General features: G+C 39.8%; 1 protein-coding gene and 1 long non-coding RNA gene across 7 annotated transcripts in view; one reads left to right on the top strand and one right to left on the bottom strand.

The window, feature by feature from the left end:
* Positions 1-24,909, bottom strand: part of LOC114596029 (uncharacterized) — a 69,457-nt gene that overhangs the window by 28,307 nt on the left and 16,241 nt on the right. The window lies entirely within an intron of this gene.
* GRIK1 (glutamate ionotropic receptor kainate type subunit 1) overlaps positions 1-24,909 on the top strand; it is a 229,735-nt gene that overhangs the window by 200,653 nt on the left and 4,173 nt on the right. For 2 of the 6 annotated variants that reach the window (XM_077927297.1, XM_077927295.1), the window contains exons 11-15: positions 46-269; positions 8,290-8,408; positions 14,427-14,644; positions 18,422-18,647; positions 20,785-21,035. In XM_077927297.1, coding sequence (XP_077783423.1) covers positions 46-269; positions 8,290-8,408; positions 14,427-14,644; positions 18,422-18,647; positions 20,785-21,035 — 1,038 coding nt within the window. Of the gene's footprint in view, positions 1-45; positions 270-8,289; positions 8,409-8,921; positions 9,141-14,426; positions 14,645-18,421; positions 18,648-20,784; positions 21,036-23,430; positions 23,679-24,909 lie in introns of those variants that run through there. The other 4 variants (XR_013392578.1, XM_077927296.1, XR_013392579.1 and 1 more) reach the window with 4 other exon arrangements.

Below are 24,909 nucleotides of genomic sequence, written 5' to 3'. Positions count from 1 at the left end.
TATTTTTTTTAAATGACAATATTATTTTCCAATTTTTGTCCTCAGAAAGCTGACCTGGCAGTTGCTCCTCTCACCATTACCTACGTAAGAGAGAAAGTCATTGACTTTTCCAAGCCCTTCATGACGCTGGGAATCAGTATTTTGTACCGGAAGCCCAATGGCACAAACCCTGGTGTTTTCTCCTTTCTAAACCCTCTTTCTCCTGATATTTGGATGTATGTCCTCCTAGCTTGCCTTGGAGTCAGTTGTGTGCTCTTTGTCATTGCAAGGTAAGTTGAAAGGTCATGTCTAACACTAAGCCACATTAATAACTCTTTTTCTATACATTGTACACTGACCACATACATTATTCTTGTCTCCAAAATAATAATCACATGATATTCTGTGCACTATTCTATACATAATATTGTGAACTCCAGAGCTTTATTATTGTAGAAACAGGAAACAGAAGACTTTGTAGAGCAGATGGGGTTTCTACAGTCAATTGGCATATTAAGAAAGGGTTAAAGGTAAAGGCTAAAGGGAACCCTGACCGTTAGGTCCAGTCGTGGACAACTCTGGGATTGCAGCGCTCATCTCCCTTTACTGGCTGAGGGAGCCGGCATACAGCTTCCAGGTCATGTGGCCAGCATGACTAAGCCGCTTCTGGCGAACCAGAGCAGCGCACGGAAACGCCATTTACCTTCCCGCCGGAGTGGTACCTACTTATCTACTTGCACTGCATGCTTTCAAACTGCTAGGTTGGCAGGAGCAGGGACCGAGCAATGGGAGCTCACCCCATCACGGGGATTCAAACCGCTGGCCTTCTGATCAGCAAGTCCTAGGCTCTGTGGTTTAACCCACAGTGCCACCCTGTAACCTAAGGGTTACAGTAACCTAAGGGTTACTATTACCATATTAAGAAAAAAACAATACTATCTTTTTGAATGAATACTTAAAGCTCCTTTACATGGCATCGCTGGGTAAAAATAGCCAGAGTTAACAAGAACAAAACGAGAATATGTGGGGGACGGGATGGGGACGACGACAGGGGGATGTACCTTTCTACTCCATACTAAACTGGAAAATGTCCCTTTGGTGCAAATATTTCTGCAATGTGGTAACGTTGTCAACACACTACTATATTAGCACTTGTTGGCATCCCTCTATGCAGTGTGTATGGAGGTTGTGGGCTACCCAGACAACAAGACCCCCATCTCGGTCTCACGGATGTTAGCACTATACATCAGGTTACTTATGATGATGCAGTTGAGAATAGAAGGGCTTCACACTGTCTCTTGACTTGACTATGGCTAGGATACGCAACATGTCACATGCACTTGGGGAGGGACTGGCAACTAGATTTACAGCTGGAGTTACTGTGTACTGTAGTCTTTCTCTGCAAAGCATTTAACAAGTGCTTTCCAAACTATAACTGATGGAAACATGAGGTGCTTTGGATTTTTTATTAGATATTTTCAGTGGTCTTCCCTCCCACTTCCTGATTCAACCCTCTGTGTCTTCTACAAAGCCTTTACTGAAGGTCAAGGCATCTTCGGCCTGGATAATGTGATGAAGTTTGTACAACCTACCTCCCCTGATTTTGAACAATTCCCTTCCCTCCCCCCCACACATCCCAGGCCTTTCTTGGGAGGGGGTGTCCCCTGACCACCAGAAGAGAGACTTTATGGTTGTGCAGCACAGCCCAAGATCAATAATGAATGGACATCATCGGGTCCGTGCAGAGTTTGTATGAGGCCCAGGGCGGGAATCTTGTTCTTGGCATGACAGCGTAACTTCAGCAGACCAAACAGGACTCCCTGACTAGCTTAGTCCTCCAAGGCCCAGGGCAAGTGTACCTGGCTGCTGCCCCCCCTCCATGAGCTTGCACATAACTAAACATTGTCTTGCTGAGGCACACTGTCACAAGCAGAGTGTTGGTTTGCTTCGAAGACCACTTGTGATACATTTGCAGCAATTCCAGGTGCCACCTGAACTGTTTGTGCTCTCTAGAACATTTCCCAGACTCTTCCACAGTATGTGGGGATTCTGTAGCTGGCATACTGATGCAGAGAAGTTCTTTACAAAGTAAAAAGTTTGGAAACTCCTAGGTTACATCATAGTACTGTGAATAAATCAATTTGGTTCAACCAAAGTGATTTTCAAAGTAGTTCTGCTATCAAACTGTACTTTTTAGGGTTGTTTCATACTTTAAAATGAACAGTTAGAGCAAAATATCCAAAAACCATATTCAACTTAGTTGTACGTGTGTCAGAGAGAAAAGCAGAGTGTGAAATTAATGGTCTGGTTTTCCATGCAAATCCTAAACAAGGCTGTTGCAAGTGCAGCCACTGTTTACAGTCATAAACTCTGGCAAACTCTGCTCACTGTACCATGAATAATAGATTTGACTCTGCATGGATCATGAGCTCATACATGACTAATAACAATCTGACCATCGTTGACAGATTTCTTTTGTCTTCTGTGTAATGAGCCAAGACTGAAACTAGCTCTAGTCTCTAAGAAAAAGATGGGTGAAAATAAGTAACCTGCAACTTCCTCTCTCTTGGGCTTGATTCAGCAATGTCAACACAAGATGCTCTGAATGTATGCCAATCTCCAAACGTTGACATATCCGCTTAGTTGTAATAGCTAGATATGAGCATTTTTTGTTATTATTACCAGCTTTCTCTTCTAGCAAAGTGTTTGTGTCCTCACTGAGAAGCAGATACTTAGCAGTATTTTCCTAGCATGGAGATGAAATGATAAGAAAAGCTTCTGCCAGGCATGAGCTCTTTAGGACGCAGAAGTTCTAACAGAAAAGAAAGGTGGAATCTCTAGTGCTTCCTTCCCTTTCATATCAGGACAAAATGTTTAGATGCTTCTCCAGTTATTTGGAGAAGCTTTACAGATGTTAAATGCTTTTGACATTTTAGAATTTTCAACGGACAAGCGAAGTGTCCAGACAACAGGTCAGGGAATTGCTAACTAGAATCAAAAAACACCACACAGGGATCTCTGCAAGCTTATTTCTTTTTTTGTAATTTTGAAAATCAGTTTTCCAATATACCCCCAATAATAGCCAAATTATAACAATAACAATTAATTCCCTAAGGCAACAGCTACATAATTAATGATTTCCATTCAGGATTTTATAATATATAAATTTATAACGCCTCAAGTGAGGAACTCAAACTATTATCTTTATTCTGCCCATAACGGTGGCATAGGAGGGTTTTTGCAAGGCAAAGTGCTTTTGCACTCAGCGCCTCTCTACCTCCCACATTCCATGCTAGACCGAAAGCCAGGTACCAAAACGAATTGCAAGTGAAGCCCATTCCCCCCATCCCTGCGGGGAATTTGCAAGGATGATTTACCCTCTGCCATCCTTTTCGCTCATCGATGATCCCCTCCTGTCATGGGGGCTGCCTCCATTAAGGCAGGCGGGACCGGAAGCCCTCTACAAACTTATTTCTGAGAATAATTAATTTTCTTCATTTAAAATTATATTTTCTTCTATTTTCAATATATCTCATTTTTATAATATGCTCACAGATATGCACACATGCTCAAAAACACCCTTGAGAAGTTGTACTTGCTATTATTAGATTTCTTCTCAGCGCATCACCACAAGATCTCCAGGTGGGTTACAGCAATGCCAAAACACAATATTACAATCAGCTAAAACAATTTACAATCAAAAGAACCTAAAAACATCTTTTTCAGGTGTCAAAGGCTAGGGTTACGAGATATGTATTCAACAAATATCTAAAGCTATATGATGAAAGTGCCAGAGCAGCTTGATGGGGAGGCAATTCCACACATTAGGGGCTGCACAGAGTTTTCCCTTTTGCCGACTGCCATCACCCTGACCTTCTGAGGGTGATGGAGCTTCCAACAGATCTCCCATCACTGATCTTAACACCCAAGAGGGTCTGTATGGAAGGCTGTCTTTCAAATACATAGCTAGCTATACTCATATATGAACTGCTTTTTGAAAAATATCTCAATTACCCCTTTGCTTGTGGCCTCACCAACCTCTCCAGTAGTGAACAACGTGCAGCAGGGTTGAACCACTCACCTGAACTCTCTCTGGCTGAGTCGCTGCAGAACACCAGGGGGAGAGGAAGAGAAGGGAGGCAGGCAGGCAAGGTAAGCATGGTGCAAACACACCAGCGGAGCCAATCCAGTGCTCTGGCCTGTGCATTTGCTCTAGGCCAACCTTACTGCTGCCTCCACCTCTTTGGGTCAGTACGCAGCAGCAACTCAGCTGGAAGGAGGTAAAATGAGCAGCACAGCCCCACTATGTTCTCTGCTGCTGCCCTGCATAGAGAAATGGAATCCATAGAAGTGTTTTCAGAACTGTGAGCTATGATTTTAGACAAAAATAACTTTGGGATATATTATACTATGATTATCAGCACATGCTCACTTTGGGAGAAAAGATGGCTAAGGAGCTAAGATAACAGAACTTAAATTACATTTTTTTTAAAATGCCAGAACATTCTACTTATACTTCCAAATTGTTTTTTATCTTCCAAAGCTATGATTCTTTTTGCCATTCATTGGTGATATCCGTTGTCATAGATTTTCTTGATCTTTTGTGTTCCAGATGTGAACTACTTTCCACATGAAATGCCTAAGCTATTACAGCAGTGCAATATAAATGGAAAAGTCATTTGTTTCTAATAATACAAAGCTTTTAGAAGCAAATTATATTGGGATTATTCTGTGGGCCTTTCTCAGTACAAGAAATGTGCCACTTTGGGTGACTGTATTTCTTGAAGTTTTCATTATGTTAAAGAAATCATTTTAACATAATATATTTGGAGTGTAGTTCAGTAATTCTAACTTGTTGTCCATTTTAAGAAGCCAGTATCTGAGCAACACAGTCACACTTTACTTGCATTTTTGCAAACATCGCTATATTGCTTATGCAACCCTAGCACAAATGCTTTGCTTTTTAATACTGAATGCAGTATTAATAGGACATAAATGCACATATGTGGAGTGATAATTGGTTCTCTTCCTAGGGAGCCTACTGGTTGTGCCAGAATTGGAAAATTTTAGAAATCATGCCTGCACTATTTATAGAATGGAGCATCTAGTGGTAGATTCGATTCTGCAAGAGGGTCTTGAAGTCTAAAGAAAGGAGGGGAGGTTATGTGATGTCCTGCAGCCTTGTGGGTGGTTTAACATATTGTTAATGCTGCTAAAGGATGTTATGTATGCATACTTTTATGCCTAGCCGCAGCCACTGACTTCCGCCAAATTAGAATTTAATCCAATTTGATGTATTTCTTTCACAGCAGCCTCCTGCACAATATGTTAAGAGCCTCAGGCTTGCACTGAGGTGAACAGAGGAAGGTGAATTGGATTAGGTTTCAAATGCCAGTTGCTCTCAATATTTAAAGGGCATTTATGTCTTTTATTTATTATTACATTTATCATAACTATATAACAGTGATTTCCTCACATCTTAAAAACAGCTAATACTACCTCAGATTGATGACTTTTAAAAAGGAAATAAAAGCTAGAAGCAGTGATAGTGACCGAGGACGCAAAAAAATATACTGTACTTTTTGCTGGATATATCAGTCTGAAACAATTTTGTTGAATGTTTTCCTATGGTTGATGGAACATGCATTCAGTAAATCTAACTGAATCAATGTCAGTTCCTAATCGAAGTGAACTTGACCTGCAACCAAGCCAATGAGGTTTACCCAACGTCAGTAGGTCTGCCTTCTGCTTCCTGTAGGACAGCCCTGCAGTTGACAGGAAATGCAATAGAGTATGCCACATAACATAATTTGCCTTGAATCCCGACTTGGAAGAAAGACAGAATAATAATAATATTAATTATAATTGGAGTGCATCTTTATCTTCAAGGTCTGAAGGAAGTTGCTCCTACTCAGCATTATGGGTTATATTTCATGATAGTCCTACTCAGAGAAGACCCACGGAAGTTAATTGACATGACTAACTTAAGTTCATCAATTTCAATGGATCTGCTTTGAGTAGGAGTTAGTTGAATACAACCCTGCGGTTTTTTTAAAAAAAGAATTTTTAAAAAAGAAACCAGCTTCCTGTACTCAGTGGAAGTCCTTCATGGCTGTAATTCAGCATACAGATTTACTTCTATTTGACGGACAAGTTTTAGGTCCGTCCATCCATCCATATTTTGTTCCATAGATTCCAGATGGAGCACACAAACTGCTTTTCTACAAGGGAGCAAATCATACTAAGGGGTTAAGCAATAGTGTGGGCAGGAGGTGACACAGATTATAGACCAATTTAGACCGGGTTTTTGAATTCAGTTGGACTTAACTATTTCCCCAGCTCCTTCCCCCAGTGCATGTTGTCTGCCATAATCATTTGCTCTCGAGAGACCTCCATACTGTGCTAGTATTGTCCATTGCTGTCATTTTGGGTATAATAAGCATGCAGTGGGGGAGCCAACAATAAGTAGGCAATGGATAGCAAGGGACAGCAGGTAGGTCAGCTCATTTAAAACTGTCATATGAGCAGGTGTAACTCTTGCCTTGAGGGCAGATAGAGCTCTGATGCTCAATTAGACTCAATGCTGCTATTCTTGTGCTTTAAATATGAGAACTTGGGGTTTTTAAATGGGACTTTATATAATGCATGTATTTTTTTTCTTGAAGCTATATTCTGCATCTTGTGTTACAGTTTTTTTTAATTATCTATTGTACCAATAATGATGATGTTATTTAACTAACAGCATCCTAAACTAAAAACTGTTTCAATTAGTGCCTTCATTATTATCAGTGTTCATTGCTTCAAGCCTAGCACAGCACTCTAGTTGCAAGAGTGCATAAATTCAAAGCTTAATTATATTGTTAAAACAGCAATTAAAATGTACTGGCATGACATTGTCAATTAAAGCCATATTCATAAACATCCCAATAAAATTATGCCCTACAGCTGTGATAATCAGCAACAGGCAGGATTCTGTGGCTAGGACAGTCTTAAAATAATTTTGTGAAGTATAGATCACAAAAGAATAGTGTCCATTTTCTGCAAGAACTGAGGGTATCCGTTTGCAAAAGGGTAATTTATAATTTCTTCCATTGACCCATATAATACTTGAGCACAAGAACTCCTTCACAATATCAACCATTTTTATTATTAGCCATTTCATTTCTAGAAACACATGTCATAGATCAGCAAGTAGAAACAGATTTTTTTAATATATATTTTTTGCGTAGGAATGCAAAACATAGATACAGTGGTACCTCGGGTTACATACGCTTCAGATTACAGACTCCGCTAACCCATAAATAATACCTCGGGTTAAGAACTTTGCTTCAGGATGAGAACAGAAATCGTGCGGTAGTGGCGCAGCAGCAGCGGGAGGCCCCATTAGCTAAAGTGGTGCTTCAGGTTAAGAACGGACCTCCGGAATGAATTAAGTACGTAACCAGAGGTACCACTGTACAAGAGTTAGGAAGAGCCATGCATCTGGCACCGCTGGGATATATGTGTGAAGCTCCTGCATAATGAGAAGATGAGAAGAGTACCTGTAAACACGAAAGGGGGTGTGTGTGGTGGGCCATGTCCAATTATGAATCCACGCCATGTACTCAAATGTTCGGAAATATTTCACCCCTTTCACAATGTATGCATGTGGTCAGCATAATCCTGGTATTCACAACTGCAGTATGAAGCGTGAATTGACCCTAATTTGTGGCGACACAAATATACACATCTGAATAGTGAACTGGATGGAAATGATCCGAACATTTATGTGGATCAATTCCTTTTCCAGAAATCAAGCTGTTCAGGCTGAAGTCCTGTAACACTTACTTGGGATCAAGTCCCACTGAACTTGAGGCTTACTTCTGGGTAGGCATGCATGCGGTTGCACTGCCTGCCTGGAGAAAGCTGAGAGCAAACTGGAGTGCATTTGGCAAGTGCATCTGAAGCAACAGTCTTCTCTGCATCACAAAGAGTCTTCAAAACTATAGTTCAAGGGTCACCTGGAAAGCAAGTATTTGGAAGCAGTTTCCCTTCTCTTTGCAGAGTGTGCTGGGCTTATTAGAATCAAAGTACAATTATAGTTAAGGCATGTGACTGACTCTGGTGCTCTAAAACCTGCCTGCTGCATTGCCAAGCTGCCTTGGAACTTCTATGCTGTGGCTGTACATTTATGAATATGGCCTTAATTTTCTTCTCTTTTGTTTTCCTCATTAATCTTTGCATTTTGTGCATTGTTCAGCAGGTTTGCTGGTGCTGTCTGTATTTTTTTTTAATCTGATGTTTACAAACTGTTTCTGTTAACTACCACAGGTTTACACCCTATGAGTGGTATAACCCCCACCCGTGCAACCCTGACTCAGATGTGGTGGAAAACAATTTTACTTTACTTAATAGTTTCTGGTTTGGAGTTGGAGCTCTCATGCAGCAAGGTACACCGGTTACACCTCATTACTGCACACATCCCACAGTCTGCTCAAGAGCTTCTGTGCTGGTAAACTCCACCATTTGTAGCTCTAGCATATACTGTAAAACCTGATCTAGACAAGAGACATGCCACAACATTGTATATATTAACAATTAAAAAGGGGGTCTGGGGAAGAAATTAAAACTTTTAAAATCCAAAGTAAATCTACTGAAGGAAAGCATGCAATAAAATGCAAAGTTTGTTTTCTATATCACATGGTTGTACTTTGATAGGCAAAATCTAAGGAGCAAGATGGCTTTGGTGTTGTTTTCACTGAAAGTAGTAATCTATATGAATCAAACTACAGAAGAAAATAATTTTCAATTAGACTTCATGCCATTATAAAACACTGATAGGGCAAGGTGGTTTGTTTTTTTTAAGGGCCACAATACATTTTGTGGGAATCATTATTTCATGAGCATTTGTCAAACTTCTATTGCTTAAAAATCCCCAAACTTAATTAATCACTTTTCTGCAGGTCTTTATGGTTTTGCCTCTTGTAAATGCATCCAGCCTTTGACACCCACTACGTCCAAACAGCTGTTGATTCTGGAAACTGCACAGAGATGCTCATTTTACAATGAAAGGAAATGAGGTGCTATAGACGTGAAGAATCAGCGGTGCATATACTAACCATGTGTGTATATGATGTGTTCATTCTGAGGCTCCCATTAATAAGCTTTTGCCTCTATGTGAGGTGCGTGTTCAGAATATATGTTTAATCATTGTGAACCCCCTCAAAAAAACCACACACTGAGAAAATCATGAGAATAGTGAAATATTTTAATAAAGGCATGCAAGTGAAAACACCCCTAGACCCACTCAAAGAACAATTAATATGAGGAATAACAAATTGGGGTTGAGTAGAAATCAAACATCACAATTTCATAAGCCTGATTTTCTAACACCAGTGGGAATCTGGCCATTGATTTTGTTCCCTGTAGTATATTAGGCATTTATTGGGCTAAGTGGGAAGGTGGGCAGATGTCAAGCACAGAATAGAATGGATTATATCCAAGATGAATTGAAAAATCAGCTTCTTGTCCCAGTTTGTCAGTAAAACACAGACTAAGGTTTTACAGTATTGGACAGGTCTATAGTTGTGAATGCTTTGTGTGTGCAAGTGCCCAAATACGTTATGTTCTGAATGGCCTTCCATTTTTGGAGTTTACCATCATCCACAGCAAACTGTGGGATGCCGTGCCTACTAGTTACCACTACCTTGGGTACATGACAGTCAGCCCCAACCAGACTCTGCTTGTCTTTGAAGAAGCTTTAAAAGCAAAAAACCAAAATTGTAAGTTGAAGCAAATGTTTCCATGTACAAACTTGTGGTACGTGTGGACTGTAAGTGCACCATCATTAACATGTAGAGTCTGAACAAGAGATGAATGGTTGCTAACCTCTGCATCTATTGTTATGCTCTTTCTTGTTAACAGAAGCTGCTTGTTGTGCTTGATTGGAAGCCACTGGTTTATTACATTTTAAAATGTGATGATCAGACTTTCTCTTTTCTACAGAGCGTGAGCAAAGTCTGGATCAGGATTGGCTGTCATGTCTGCCATAAAAAGGCACTAGAGAGTCTTCAGCAAGTATTGTCTGACTCTGGTTCTTAATAATAGCATTATTTTCTCACACCTCTTATTTAAGTTCTCTATACAAATACAGCATATTTTCTTTGAAAGGTTATCAAAATACTTGGCAAATTAATTGATGATGTATAGAAAGCTACACAGGTCATGGCTCCCACCTTACTAGCCTATTTAATGACAGTGAAATTCCTCTGAAATGAGTACATCGTGCTGCTTTGAAGAGCAATATCTTATGAATGAAATAAGGCTAAGGCTGCAGTCCCATGTCCATTCATCTCCCTAAACTCAATGACACTCTTCTTTTAGACACATATAGTATTTTAGTGTCATAACACAAGCCTGTGCTTGGTAACAAAATTGCAATAATAATAGCAATAGCAATAATAATAAAAGAATAAAAAAAGAACTCCATAGGGCTTACGCAAGAAAAAAACCAACCCATGAATGTGATCAGGTTGTTAAGCATATTCTGAATCTTAGGTCCCCTGAAGAAAACCTTCTGATCCAGCAATTTTCTGTATGTGCCACAACTCTGATGCACATACAGAACTCCTAATTCACAGGTGTTTTAGCTCATGCACTTCACTGGGATGAATGGGGCAACAATAAAGCTCTACACTTACAGGTCTGCTCCCCTCAAAAAGATTACTAGGGGAAATTGCACATAGAAGAGCTTCATGTGTGCATCAGAGCTTGCATGAGGATCTGGACTGAGGCAAAAGACAGCAATGATTTCTCTTGAATATCTTGCAAAAAGATCTGTATGCTACCCAAGTAGGTCTAAAGGTGTTCATTCTTTAGCTGTGCTGAATCAGCAATCAAAATTTGTAAGTCATCATGGTCCTGTGAGCCAACTGCTTGCCTTCAGCTTCTTACTTGCTTAAGGCAGTTGCTGATGGTGTCCACTGACACTTTACAAGCTCAGCAATTTTCAACCTAACCAAATCTAAAAGAGGTAAAATGCAGACTTTCTGTTTTCACTCAAGCAACTGAGTTTCCTTATGATAGAAAATCAGAGAAGAGAAAGAGAAATTAGAATTAGCTAGAGGTTGAAACCTTTCAAAACTTCCCAGTATATTATTGTGGAACACCTATCTAGGAAGCCAATTTTCTAGATTATTCTTACAAGTTGCAATGGTTTCTGAAATGTAGGTAGCCATTATTACCATCTATATTCATTAAAATGTGGCATTACATCAGTGTCTACTTAATTTATATTCCTTTGCTGAGCTTTTAGTAAATAATGTTTTCATGAAGAACTGAATCAGCACTCTTTGCAGCTGCCTCTTCCGCTGGTTTAGATCAGCTGCAGATCAAATCTAAGGGCATCACCCCTGGAAGAGTTGGGCTGTGTAAAAATAAATTGTATTGTTGGAGTGCCAGGAAAAGAATTATAGTGGAGATAAAGATACTGGTTTTAAAAATAGCATTTCTGAGATTAATAGGAAGCTTTGGCTGCAATCCTACATCTACTCACTGGAAGGTAAGTCATGTTAAATTCAGGAAGGACTTGCTTCTGAGTAACGAGGAGTACAATCTCATTAAACAGACACTATCCAGCTCTTACTGTAGACAACTAGTGACCCTGGGCTGAGATGATCATTCATATCCAAAACAAAACAAACAAATCCATTTAGTTCAGTGGTACTGGGTTGAGTATTGCACTTTAGCTGCATATCTGCACTGGGTGCACACATGGAAGATGGCCTCTATGTGCAGATCTTTGCTGGATCAGGCTGTTAATTTTTAAGCAGCTCTGCATGTGCCATAAATATGCAGATCCCAATCCAAAACCCAAGCAATATGTCAGATTACCAATCTCATTTACAAAGAAACGTGTGTTTGGCAAGTATTCCCCATAAAATGGAAGTTATCGTTCCATGTATGTACATAGAATACAACACAAAATGAAAGAATAGAATCAGAGGCACCCACTTAACTCTAAGTAACGGGAGCAAATTCCCATCAATTACGCTCAAAATGCCTACATCAACATGCTTGGAGCCTTGACTCATTCTTAGCACAGACATATTGATATAAAGAGAAGTTTTATTTTTCAGCTATCATTTGGAAAATGATGGTCCTTTTTCAGCCATACAGTTTATAAACTAATAAATTTGCCAAGGCCATCGATCTTTTGTATTCACCTCACATAATTGTCTTAGAAGGCACAGCACTTCAGTGCCAAAAAATGTTTGCTGAACAAATTGTATCAAGTGTTTAGTATCCAGCTCAAAATTTGACCACATGCTGATGTATGCTTTAGTCCAATAAGCATTTAAGCATGTACTTTGACTCAACTGTAAATTCAGTAGGAGCAGTGACTTGCAGTTGAAGAGAAGATACACAAATGTGATTTCCCAGCTGAAACTAAACAGATGAGCATACAGACCCTGCCCGGTTCCTTGTTCTCTCCCTTGTTGCTACATCCCCCTCCTATACCTGGTGAAAATTAGCAAAGCTCTCTACTGGCTGGTTCCCAAAATGGGGAGCCACATTAAATGCGATGTTAACTGTGTTGATGAACTTGGTGTGCTCAGTTTCTATTATGCAAATACAGGGTCAACCCAAACATGAGGAGAAATGAGACAACTGTTTTGGGCTGCAGTCATAGGGAAGCAGTGAACTGTCCCAATCCCAAGTGCCCCCAACTCATCTCATTATTGGCCAGTGGTCCTGATGCCGCTGCTGCCAACACCACTAGATGCCTGTCTGCCCCCTAACAAGATAAGGGTCTCAGCCACCCACTCCACAGTGGGGAAAAGCATTGGAAAAACATTAAGTAACTTAAAAGCATCTTTTGAAAAGTTTCTAAGTTTAAACAGCCTCTCTCCTGGCCACTTTTGACCCTTCCACATAGCGAGGCACTGAGCCAGGGGGCAGGAGAAAAGAGGGAGGCAGATAAACCTCCCTCTAGTGATGCTGCTGCTAATGCATTTTTCGGAGAAGAACACAGGGGGGAGAAGACATGTAAAGCGCAGGAAGAAGAGCACCATCACTGCTGCTGCAAAGAGGAGGATGGGAGGGTGAGAAGAGGTGGCGTGGCAGCAATATTTCTGCCTGCTTCAGGTGGCACAATTCCTTGTTCCAGCCTGTATAATAGCTGCTACAAGGAAGCCTGAGCCCACCTTGCACCCATGAGGTGGGAAAGTTTAACAATGTGTGCGAGTGGGAGCTTTTCTTGAAAGGTAGTTAACTTCATGTCTACGTTTTGCCCAGAGGCTGAAGGGCACTTTGTTAATTTTCCCTGGATAAAGCAGGAATAGGAAGGGGAAGCAAGCAAGTACGGGAAAGGGAAAGGGAATGTGCAGGAGAGGGCCATGCAAACATCTTGAATCAGTATTTGATTTGCTAATATGCTTGTCTGTCAGCTCAGCCATGAAGAATAGGCTGACTTCATGGTGCTTGAAGAAAACTTTTAATAATATTTCTGTCTTCCGTGCATTGAAAGGCTATGCAGGGCAAATAGGGCTGATTCTGACATAACAGTTTGACCTGGCAGTGATGTTGAAGTGGTCCTGTGAGAATTTGTTAATTCTGAAGGGCCTAGATGTCAGCAGGCTCTCTAAAAATGGTTATATATATTTAATAGGATCACTTCATAAAGTCATCCAATGAGCACCAAATATTAAGTTAGAACCATTTTTACTGGGGCAGGGATGGTAAAATGGGTTCAAACTAATGCAATAAACATATAGATAGAACTAAATCTTACTGTGGGGAAAGAATTTTAATTTCAACAATGAAATAACATGAAAATTATCCATTTACTGTCCTAAGCTTGCTGCATCTTGTGTTGCTTCATCGCAGATGTCCATTATGGCTTAGGGTTCTCACTTTTAACTGTCCCTAAGAGCTTAACTGTATATTTAAAAGACAATTTATGTGTTTCCCCCCTTTTTCCTCTTACCCATTAAAGCTCTGTAGCCATTACTAAAGTAAACCTATTCCTCCATGTGATTTCGTGGTACCAAGCCATTACTGAGGTGGAAGGAAAATAATTCACATTAATATAAGTTCCCTGTTCCTAACCACATTTATTACAGTAATGTCAATGAAACTTACATCTGAGTAAGTGTGTTCAGCATCACAGCCCAATTATGTTACTGGGAACAGCAATTTAGATATATTATTAATGACAAAGAATTTTGGGGGGTGAATTTGGAATTCAGACCCAAGGACATCCATGTGTTTATCATTTAGCATTCATACTTCTTTTTCAAAGTATGTTTCCTTGTTTAGTGTTAACTTTGTATGTCCGCGATTATTACATCAAATCATTGTAGTCTGTTGTTCATACTTTTAGCATGTTCCTAAACGTAAGTCCGTAGAACTAGTTTGACATTTATTTCACCCTATTGTAATACAAATGTTTTGATGGTGTTATATAGGATCTGAGCTCATGCCAAAAGCTCTTTCCACCAGAATAGTTGGAGGAATATGGTGGTTTTTCACCTTGATCATAATCTCATCCTACACTGCTAATTTGGCCGCCTTCTTGACTGTTGAGAGAATGGAATCCCCCATTGATTCTGCAGATGATCTGGCAAAGCAAACTAAGATAGAATACGGAGCTGTTAGAGATGGCTCAACTATGACCTTCTTTAAGGTAAGGTGGTGTTTGCATTATCAGGTGACAATTTTTCTTGAACTAGATGGTAAATGTGAATGGAGAAATCAAATGAACCTGAGATATTCATGTCGGAATAGCTGCAGGAAACTGTGTGTGACCTGCACTGTTCCATTGCCGAACTCAAAGATCTTTGCTCAAAGCCATACTGCTCAGTCTGCAAAGGAACCCTCCATTGCACAAGCAGCCCAAAATAGATTGGAGCCACCAGTAAGCCCTTCAGAACTCCAGCTCAGCATTTGGGAAACAGCCAAAACTTACTGCAGTAAAAGACAAATTGGGGAAAATGTGGCCAGTCAGTCTACAGAATCCCAAGTGATATATCACCAGTTGCCTTTGCTTTGTGTTATTGGCAGAATTACACACAATATCAAATTGGCACTTATGTTGGGATAATTTGGACTAACTCTGGCAGTTATCTATCTGAACTAGTTGGAAAGATGTACCACAGCTAAGGAAATATAAACAAAATTACATAATTATATAATTTCAAAACTATGTTATATAGATATAAACCAAATATATTTTACACCTGGAGTATCAATGGTGATGAGGTAAGAGTAGCAGCCCTTCCCACATTTCTTGGGAGGGGGCTTCTGAGAGGAGATCTGCCAGAATTTTATGGTACCTGGGACACATGCCCAGGGACCATTGGTTTGCACCTTTAACTCATAAAATAAATCACGTCTTCAATTCTAACACATTTTATTCTGGAATAATCACATTAAATTTAATTTAGTTCACAGGGGCAGCTCTCAGTTTATTAGTTTCATACTCTGAGCCTGATTATGCCAACAAGCTATGAATATGGCAGAGCTTTATAAACAGCAGTTGGTAATCTCAGGGAGGAAACACCTGAGCAGATGCAGGTAATTATAGTTATCCACATCCCCACTGTGGGATCTAAGCATGATGCACAGAGGCAAAGCTAACCTTTAAGAAGCTATCACTGTAAAGACGCTGTGACAGATTGACAAAGCTATGGGAATTTGGAAAGGAATGTGCTCCTGCTATCTCTGCTGTTTTCTGCGAACAGATTTCTATGGTTGCCATCATGACTTTATAAATGGCTACTTTCAGTTACTGACCACACATTTACAAGTTCATGGTGAAACTGTGGGGTTGGGGTTCACAACCTTTATATTCCTGACTCTTCTAAAAACTAGCAATATCTAAGTGTACTAACACAGCTGCAAAAGTACAGTTAATGTCAAACTTCCTTGATACCCTTATTCATAAATAAAGCCTTCCTTGCTGCTTGGAAATGAGATTAATAAACTAACTGCATTAGTATTTAGTACTTTCTATTGTTATTCTGTTGGTGTTCTCCATAAAAGCGTCAAAATAAATAGAATTAAAGAATAGTTGTATTTTTAAACCATTTCCCCATTTTTTCCCTTATGATAAATATGTACATTTCTCCTACATCATTTATAAACATGTTTTTGCTAAGATGGCTCTGGAAGCTACAGCCGAATTTTTTTTTAAATACTGTGCACACTTATAAATCATGCAACACAGAGAAGCTGAAATGCCACTATACAAGAAAGGCATTGCCCCTCAGAAGCCCATACCAGGAAAGAGTTGTAGCAAAGCTTTCAGGGCATGACAAATATTGGAAGTGCCCTGAGATGGTGTCAGGCTTGGGCTGGCAGGCAATGAGGAGAGGGAGGAAGAGGGGGAGGCTGAAGTGCTGGAGCCAAGGCTGGAGGAAAGAAATCCTCACCCTTCCTCAGATCCAACACGTCTGGATGGAAAGGCAGGAATCCCAGCTCTCCTATGCTCAGGAGAGGAGAGCCTCATGGAAGCTGCAGAGGACACCCAACAGATGCTAAGAGTAGATGAACAGGAGTCGGAAGAGTGCAGCCTTGTCACTTAAGACCTGGTCATGTCTCACAGGTGAGAACAGATTCACCCAGCCAGATACAATGTGGACTGTGATGCATGCAAAAAGCCTGTACATTTGTGTAGCAGCAGAATGCCAACACAAACAACTAGGCCACTAAGGGAGAAAGGCAAAACACTTGCAATGTCAGTCAGTCAAATTTATTTGCTAAAAACCACTGGTCATAACAAAACATGCAATTGATTTAAAGTTAATTTCCAGAAATTGCCATGTGCCTAATGGCCACATGAATCACTTCTAAGTTGTGCTTCAGTGCTAGTGATGCTTTAAGTCATTCTCTCTCTCTCTCTCTCTCTCTGCCCTTGTTTGCTTCTAAACACAGAATCATAATTCCTTTTTGTTACCGAATTGTTGTGAGGTAGATTTTATTGGTTTTACTGAACTGTAGCACTGTCTTAATTTTGTATATTATTTTATATGTCACCTAGAGAAATATTTTAATTAGGTGATTAATCAATGGAATTAATTAATAAATTACTTATTTCACAATACTGCTGTAAGGATAAATACTGTAATCTGGCACACTGAAACCAGTGTTGCTAATTAATTACAGATTTGCGTTGCCAGAATGTGTGTGTTTTTCCAGATTGCAGTTATGTGGACATTTATGTTGCCCTACAGTAAAATATGGGTTATACAAGTGTTTGCGATGGTATTCAATGCGTACAAAATAACCTTGACATTTAAGTCAAAAACAATGTTTTGTTTAAAATAGCATACTAGAAGAGACATAGTAAAAGTTCAAATACTGAAAAGTCTAAGGTTAAGTTTCTGCTTAAAGATAAGGTAACATCTCACTGCCTTGGGGCCATCCCAGAAGATTATATTTACAGAGACATCCTGTCTCGCAAAGTACTGGCTACACCCATCAATGAATATAAAGACTCTGTAATGGGATTCAACTCTTGTTTGGTGAAGGCAATAGGGACTTTATTCACAAGCTGTTTCCTTAAAGATTTATGGGAGAGGATCCTTTTAACATGATGGAAATGTACTGGTTTCTATGCAAGACTAGAAATATAAGCATCACCATGTAAGATCCTGGTACCATCCAAAGTGATATTCATATTCTGTATGCAAATCTCAACTTCTTAAGTATTTTTTTTAAAAAAACCTCAGGTGTTTTCCAGCAAACAGAGATGATTTGAATAGCAGATATCACTAGCAAAAGAACATATCCCAGTCACTGATGGAAGAACAAGGCTGGAACTATAATGTTCTTTATGGATAAAAGAAAACACAGTTGTGTTTTGGGCTCTATAAATTTAAAAATTGAACCTGTATTTTGAATATTCAGTAATTAAACAGTTCACCTGCAATTTTATAATGGAGACCAGGGGCCTTGGTTATCCTGAGCACTCATTTAAGTTCCTGTATTCTTTTTTATTAGTTTGCCTTTATATTTTTGTTTGAAGCTAACAAACTGTCTTTCTTTATCAGACTGGACTATTTTTAAGAACAATACAGTACATTCTATCACAGCTGAGCAAGAGCACAGCTCTTTTCCTATAGAACACCTGGCAGTAATTGTTCTGTACTGTCCATCAGTTTTCCATTGTAGGTCTCACTGGGTCACAAACAGACCACAGGCCTCTATGGTATTTTGTGACAAATGGTGTTAAAAGAAGCCATGTGCTCATTATATTAGCTGTTGGAAATTTGTAAAAGTGCTGACCCATAAGACTACATTCAGCAGAATATATCTGAATGGAAAAGATTCCCAATTCTCAAAGGATTCTCCTACACTCAACAACTAGAGCTGATGCCAACCAGCAATGTGAGGGTTTTAAAAAAAATAAAATAGTGTGTGAATAGGACCTATTTCTGACGCTTGTGACTTCTATTCTTAGAAATCCAAAATATCAACTTATGAGAAAATGTGGGCATTCATGAGCAGCAGGCAGCAGACAGCGCTGGTAAAGAACAATGACGAGGGAATCCAGCGTGTGCTCACCACCGACTACGCTCTGCTGATGGAATCAACCAGCATAGAATACGTCACTCAGAGGAACTGTAATCTCACCCAGATTGGAGGGCTCATTGATTCCAAAGGTTATGGTGTAGGAACTCCCATTGGTAAGAAGTGTATGAATATCAGTGGTGATTGCTAGACTGAGATAGGTAAATTAAAATCCTTTTTATCTGACAGATTCACTGCTTTGCAAGACCTCTGGTAGGTCAAAAGAGTTCCAATGTTTTTCACAAATATATCCAAATAAGCCCCACAAGCTATTATTTTATATTCTTTTATATCCTCTTCTCATTTTAATAATGAGAAAAAACAAAGAGGCGTTCTAAAATTATGGACCTTTGCTCCTGTAGAGGTTCAACTAAAACCCAGCCCTCAACAGCAGCAAGATCAATTGCATTGACCTGGTAGTTTCTAGCATTTCCTGCCCCATTTTCCTACTAGCTATTTTTGCTTCCTCGGTTGTGCTTGCCTTCTTTAAGGCACCAAGGTGGGCTACTAGGGCAGCCAGGCTGGGGGCTTTTTCATCGGAAGAAGTTATAGATGGAGGTGGGTACTTTGAAGGGGACAGTTGCCCTTTCCTTTCCCCTTCTGTACTTTGAAAACATGCCTGGCACTCGTCAGTTCATTGTTCCTCAGTTTCCTTGGTCCTAAAGAGGAAAGAGTAGATTTCATGTCAAGTGCAGGCCTCTCCTTGTAACATCTACCAGCTTATTCTTCTCCAGATTCACAATATGCAGGCTGCTCTCAGAAAAAGCAAGAGTAAAGCCAGGCACAAGGCCACTTAGGGAAAGCCCAGCAAGGCCCCAGTCATCTGGGTACATTGGAGCACACCTAGCACAACAATGGCATGTTTGGCATGAAAGGCAGTAATTATACTGGATGTCTAGGGGAGCCCCCTGGGCCATGTTCTCCACACATGTAGAGCTACAACCTTAATATGACTAATAAATACTTTCAATAATTTCAGTAAATTTGAACAATTGTGTCAGTTCATCCTTCCAGTTTAATGCTGCTGATTTTTAATATTAGGATTCTAGATTAGCCTTTAGGACTAGGTTTATCCAAGTTCTCTTAATTTGTAAAGTATTGTTGCATTTTGACTAATGTTTCAGACTGTATTTGAATTTCTTTCATGACAGCAGTCGTCAACCACTGCCCCCAGGAGAAAATGCAAAGGTTCCAAGATAATGATTGATGCACTGTAAAGATTTCAGGGCAGTGATAAAGATTCTATGCTTCAAGCCCAAAACAATGAAGGAATAAATTAGAACAGATGGTAGCTCCTTAGGGAGAACGTATGCATCAGAAATACAGCTGGGGGATGTAGTTATAAGAGGTTTCTTATATGATTAATATGAATTTAAAGAAAGATTTGGGAAGATATGTATGTGTTTATGGTGAAATCAATAATCTCAATGTCATCCACACAATTGAAACAAACAAAAAAGTTAAAATATTACATAAGCTACAATGCTCGCAAAGTCAACGAACTCAAATGTTTTCTTGCATTATTGCTCTGCAGTGTTGTTGAACTGCCAACAACAAAAAACAAATGCACAAGATGACTGATGGGAAAGTCAAGTTTCTCCAGGATTTACAGACATCTGACAACTTTGTCAGCCTTGCCACTAACAGGTGGTGTTGGTTATAGGAAGGGATAGAAAAGTTTATTTTGTCCAAATATTAGAAAAATATTCTTCTACATAGATGGAACGGTTAGAAAACCAAAACTCCAAGGTACTTTCTACATTAATAATATACATGTTTCAGGATTGAACTCTTAACACTGAGAACTTTATCTGTGATTGAGGCGTGATCAGTGCTGGATAAATTAAAGGTTCAGGTGTCTGGCTGTAATATTACTTTCCGTTTGGATAAAGAGCAGTGTTATCCAACGAACAGAAAATTGGATCTCAGGTCAAAGTCCTACTAAGCCATGGGATCAATGGCTGAACAAAGAAATCACCAAAATTCAAAAAGACTAAAAAGAACTATTGCCCATTCCGTGTGGTATAACAAGCAATATGAATAACCAGCATAACATTCTTACAAAGTCCAGTTCTGGATGCCTTGAATGCACATTGTATATTTTAGTGCTCTTGATATTGTCAACTTACTACTACTACTACAGCAGCTATACAAAGAGCTGGATCAGACTGGTAACTCTACTTTTTGCCTAGGCTCTTGCCTGAATGTCATATTCAAACCTTATTGTTTTGCTTCCCTCCCACCCTGGCCCAGGCTCTCCTTACAGAGACAAAATCACTATTGCCATTCTCCAGCTACAAGAGGAAGGAAAGCTGCACATGATGAAGGAGAAGTGGTGGCGAGGCAATGGTTGCCCTGAGGAGGACAGCAAAGAAGCCAGTGCCCTTGGTGTGGAGAACATTGGGGGCATCTTCATAGTGCTTGCAGCAGGACTTGTTCTTTCTGTGTTTGTAGCTATTGGAGAATTTATTTACAAATCGAGGAAAAACAGTGACATCGAACAGGTAGGTCGAGTTTGAGTGGGTCTGTGTGGTACAAAAATGTGTTCGCGTGTGGTTTGAGATTGGGAGACTGAACCCCAAAACTGCTCCCTCTCCATAGATTCCAAGTCTATATTTGCATACAGGGTCATTTGCCAGCAGCAGCTGTCAAGGTAATGTTGTGACCTGGCAATACAGTACTTGCCAAGAGTCTATCTCAGCTTCTTTCTGCATAACTGCTTCATTGCAAGGCAGAATGCAGCGCTTAAGCTACCTACCTAAGAAGCAGGTCAAGACCCAGGTTAGGTTTTTGCAGGCTTTGGCATATCAGTGCAAGAGCTCCCATGGGAATCTCAGCTTTGGAATAGGCTCTGTGAGTCAGAATCCTCCACTAACAGTCTGCCAGACTTTCTGGCACTGCCTTGTGTACATTTGTTAATGAGGAGAGGGAAGTACCAAGGGCTCCATCCAATTTTTGATACTTGGCAAAACTGTGCAGAACTTTTTGGCACAGTTAATATTGCGCACAGTTGTTGTTTTATTGTCGGAAATCAAGCATAGGCTGGCTTGGAAGGAAATAAGGCAGAAATATCTAGCTCTGGATGTAGCCTTGCTGTATTTCCAGCTATGTACCAGTTGATTTGGGACATCCTATACTGACACCAAAGCAGATGATCAAGAGCTAAATTCCCAACACCAGTACAAGAGAACACTGCCTTGGCACCTGCTACTCAAACAGAGAGGTTACAACGTCTCTATGAGGTTCAGAGGTGTTGCTGACATGCCCATCATAAAAGCTGACAGAGTGGCTTCAATTCATTACTTCTGGAAAAGCCGTGAGATTATAGCATGGGTGTTTCCTTTGCTATGCAGCAACAGAGAGCTTTCCAGCTCTGCTCGAATAATGCAGGAAGCTGCTGCAGCCACTGTGGCTTGAGGCTCTGCATGTCTGAACTACTAAGGATAGGATCAGCCTGCTATTTTGAAGTCTATATTTATAATCCTACCTTTGGAACATTTTTACCTTAAAATTAGCAAATAATGCATGGAGAGTTGCCTGATAGATGGTTGCTTTGTTATTAGAGCAACTATATAATACAGTAAAGGTCAGTTGCTTCTATGCAAATCCTGTTAAAATGACTGGGGACTGCACAAGAACAGTGTTTGCTGGGTGGCATCTGTTTTCTACAGTCTTGAAGCCAGTAAGAAACAACACATTCATTTCAGTGAAACTGATAAATTCCTACTATGTACAGATCAGCATTCTGTGCACCACAAGAGGAGAATTCTGACATAATACATATCATATTTATGTAAAATCATCTCACTGTACGGCAGAAACTTGTAAAGAGCAGGGGTGGATGAGCAGTTGCCCCTATTTTGTTTATCATTATCATTATGCAGGTTGGTAGGTTCTGCCCTGTATACTGTAATGTCTGCCTTAAAATTTACCTTGAAAAATTTAGAAAATTAATGTTGGAATAACTTTCTTCTTTGTTTTCATTATGAGATTATGTGCAAATGTTAATGGTCATCAGGATTCCTTTTTGTGCTCTGATTTAATCAATGTACACAGGCTAATCTTATCAAGATTCCTTTTTGCATGGTGTCAGCAGAAATTTTGGGGGGTGGGTGGAAGTACAAGCTGGATACGGCATCAAACTCTCTGCATGTGCAGAAGTTTGAGAAGTCAGAGAATCAAACCCAGAAAAATGGTGGATCGGTAACACATCACTGCCGCTCTTTTAAAATGTTCAGGTAACTCAGAACCCCAAAATCTCAGAAGATATCTCATATGCATCCCTGGTGAATGGTAATATGAATATTATTCTGCTCTTCTATCATTATTCAGTGAAACAATTAAGAGAACTGTGAAGGGTAAAGCATTCATACAGATTGCTTGGTTCTTGAATTATGAACATTTAATAATCTAAAGTACAAAGGTTAACTTATGGCACCTCCAGACTGCCACTATTTTGCGGCAGGAATTCAAGCACACACTGGAAGTTTAGGTTTGCTTAATGAAGCGTGGATTAAAGGGCTCTTTCACCCTAGCACAACAAATCCATTTTTAAATGACTTTTTTCTGTTTGGAAAGAGATAGGGAAATACAGTGAAAAGTATGGAATGAACAAACAGAAAGACATGCAAACACCCTACAAGCAAATCAGGATAAATGCTCAGTAAAGACAATATATAATCAATCCTCCACATAAGCTTTGTGCAAGTAAATCTTGATGAATGCTCAATAAACAGGTTGTCTGGAGGGGCCATTAATTTTTCGTATTTTTGACAGTTTTCATTTCCCATTTCCTATAGTTTTGGTATCATTCTTATTTTAAACTTTCTTGTTGGTTTGCTTAACCATTATTATCTTTATTTTTCTTTTTTCCATCTTTTCCTTTCTGCATGCGAAAAGGCCTTTTGTTTCTTTTACGGACTGCAGTGCAAGCAAACGCATCCATCCAACTCCACTTCTGGGACTACCTTATCTACGGAGTTAGACTGTGGCAAATTAATTCGGGAGGAACGAGGGATTCGAACACAACCCTCAATTCATACTGTATAGTTACAGTAAAGCAAAGGTGTGTGCACCTAAGGCATACCTCTTCAACAATGTACATTAGCAGGAAACCATATTTTGGCTGGAATCCAAAGAAGAACATGGTGGGTTGTATTCAACACAGCAATAAGCTAAGTCAGCACAAGGATTTCTTCTTCCACAATAGAACTTTCTCTCCCTCTCCTCCCCACAGCCAACCTCTAAATCTCTTCTGGGTTTCCCCAAAAAACCTCTGAAGCAGATTTGAGGGCAGAATGTAGGGAAGGGGGGGGAACCCCCTTTACTCTTGCTAATCCTTCTGCCAGCACAACTATTCAGTTGAATACTACCCACTGTGTTAAAGTCAGTTCTGGGCTAGAGTTTCTTATAGTAGCCCCACGTGTCAAATAGCAAATGGCTTTTGAAAGTGAGAGGACTTTCAAAAGCAGGTTGTGGTATGTTATCAGGAGCTGCTGTTCAAAGATTAAAAAAAACCCTACTAGGTATACCTACCACTTGAGTGTCTAAAATACTTTTAAGCTTTTTCTACCAAGGCTTTATGTTCAAACTGTTGGATGATTCTCCAGTCATCCTGAGAATTGGTATAGTTAAAAATGCATTCTAAATGCCACATCACAGTGTAACAGAATGCTATAATTAATAATTGTTGTTTGGTAAAATACAGTGGAACCTCTGGTTACAAACTTAATTCGTTCCGGAGGTCCGTTCTTAGCCCGAAACCATTCTTAACCTGAGGTACCACTTTATCTAATGGGGCCTCCCACTGCCGCCACACTGCACAATTTCTGTTCTCACCCTGAGGTAAAGTTCTTAACCCGGGTTAGCGGAGTCTGTAACCCGAAGTGTTTGTAAGCCGAGGTACCACTGTACAAGATACATTGGAAAGGGCTACTACACATCAGATGTAATCCCTATCCACAATGCATTGGTTTGGAGCAGGCCCACATTCTCATTTGTCTAACAATGTGGAAGGAAACATACATCCCTATCCATTCTCTTTTATGAGGATGTTAATTCCTATCTACATTGCAAGGTTTGTTGTCTTGGATCACTCCACCAGTAATGTACTTTGCTGCTTACATCTGTTTTTGGATTGGGGTCAATAAATTTTTACCATTCTTTTTGCATGATTCAGCATTTTCAGGTAAGACAAATTTGTTTGAATTCTATCCTGGCAGAACTAATTAGAGTACCAGCCCCTGAAACCAAGGGTTTTAGATAATAAGTTTTACCCTGCACTAAAAGCCAGTGCTGTTCTTTCTTATCCAGTCATAAGCTTTCAGGTGCCTGTTGACTTCTGAGAACTACCACACGGATACAGACAGTTCCATTCTT

Source organism: Podarcis muralis, chromosome 4 (assembly GCF_964188315.1).
Source record: "Podarcis muralis chromosome 4, rPodMur119.hap1.1, whole genome shotgun sequence".
In the NCBI taxonomy this organism is placed as follows: Eukaryota; Metazoa; Chordata; class Lepidosauria; order Squamata; family Lacertidae; genus Podarcis; species Podarcis muralis.
Note: the sequence above shows the minus strand (reverse complement) of the source record. Positions and strands in the feature narration are given on the sequence as shown.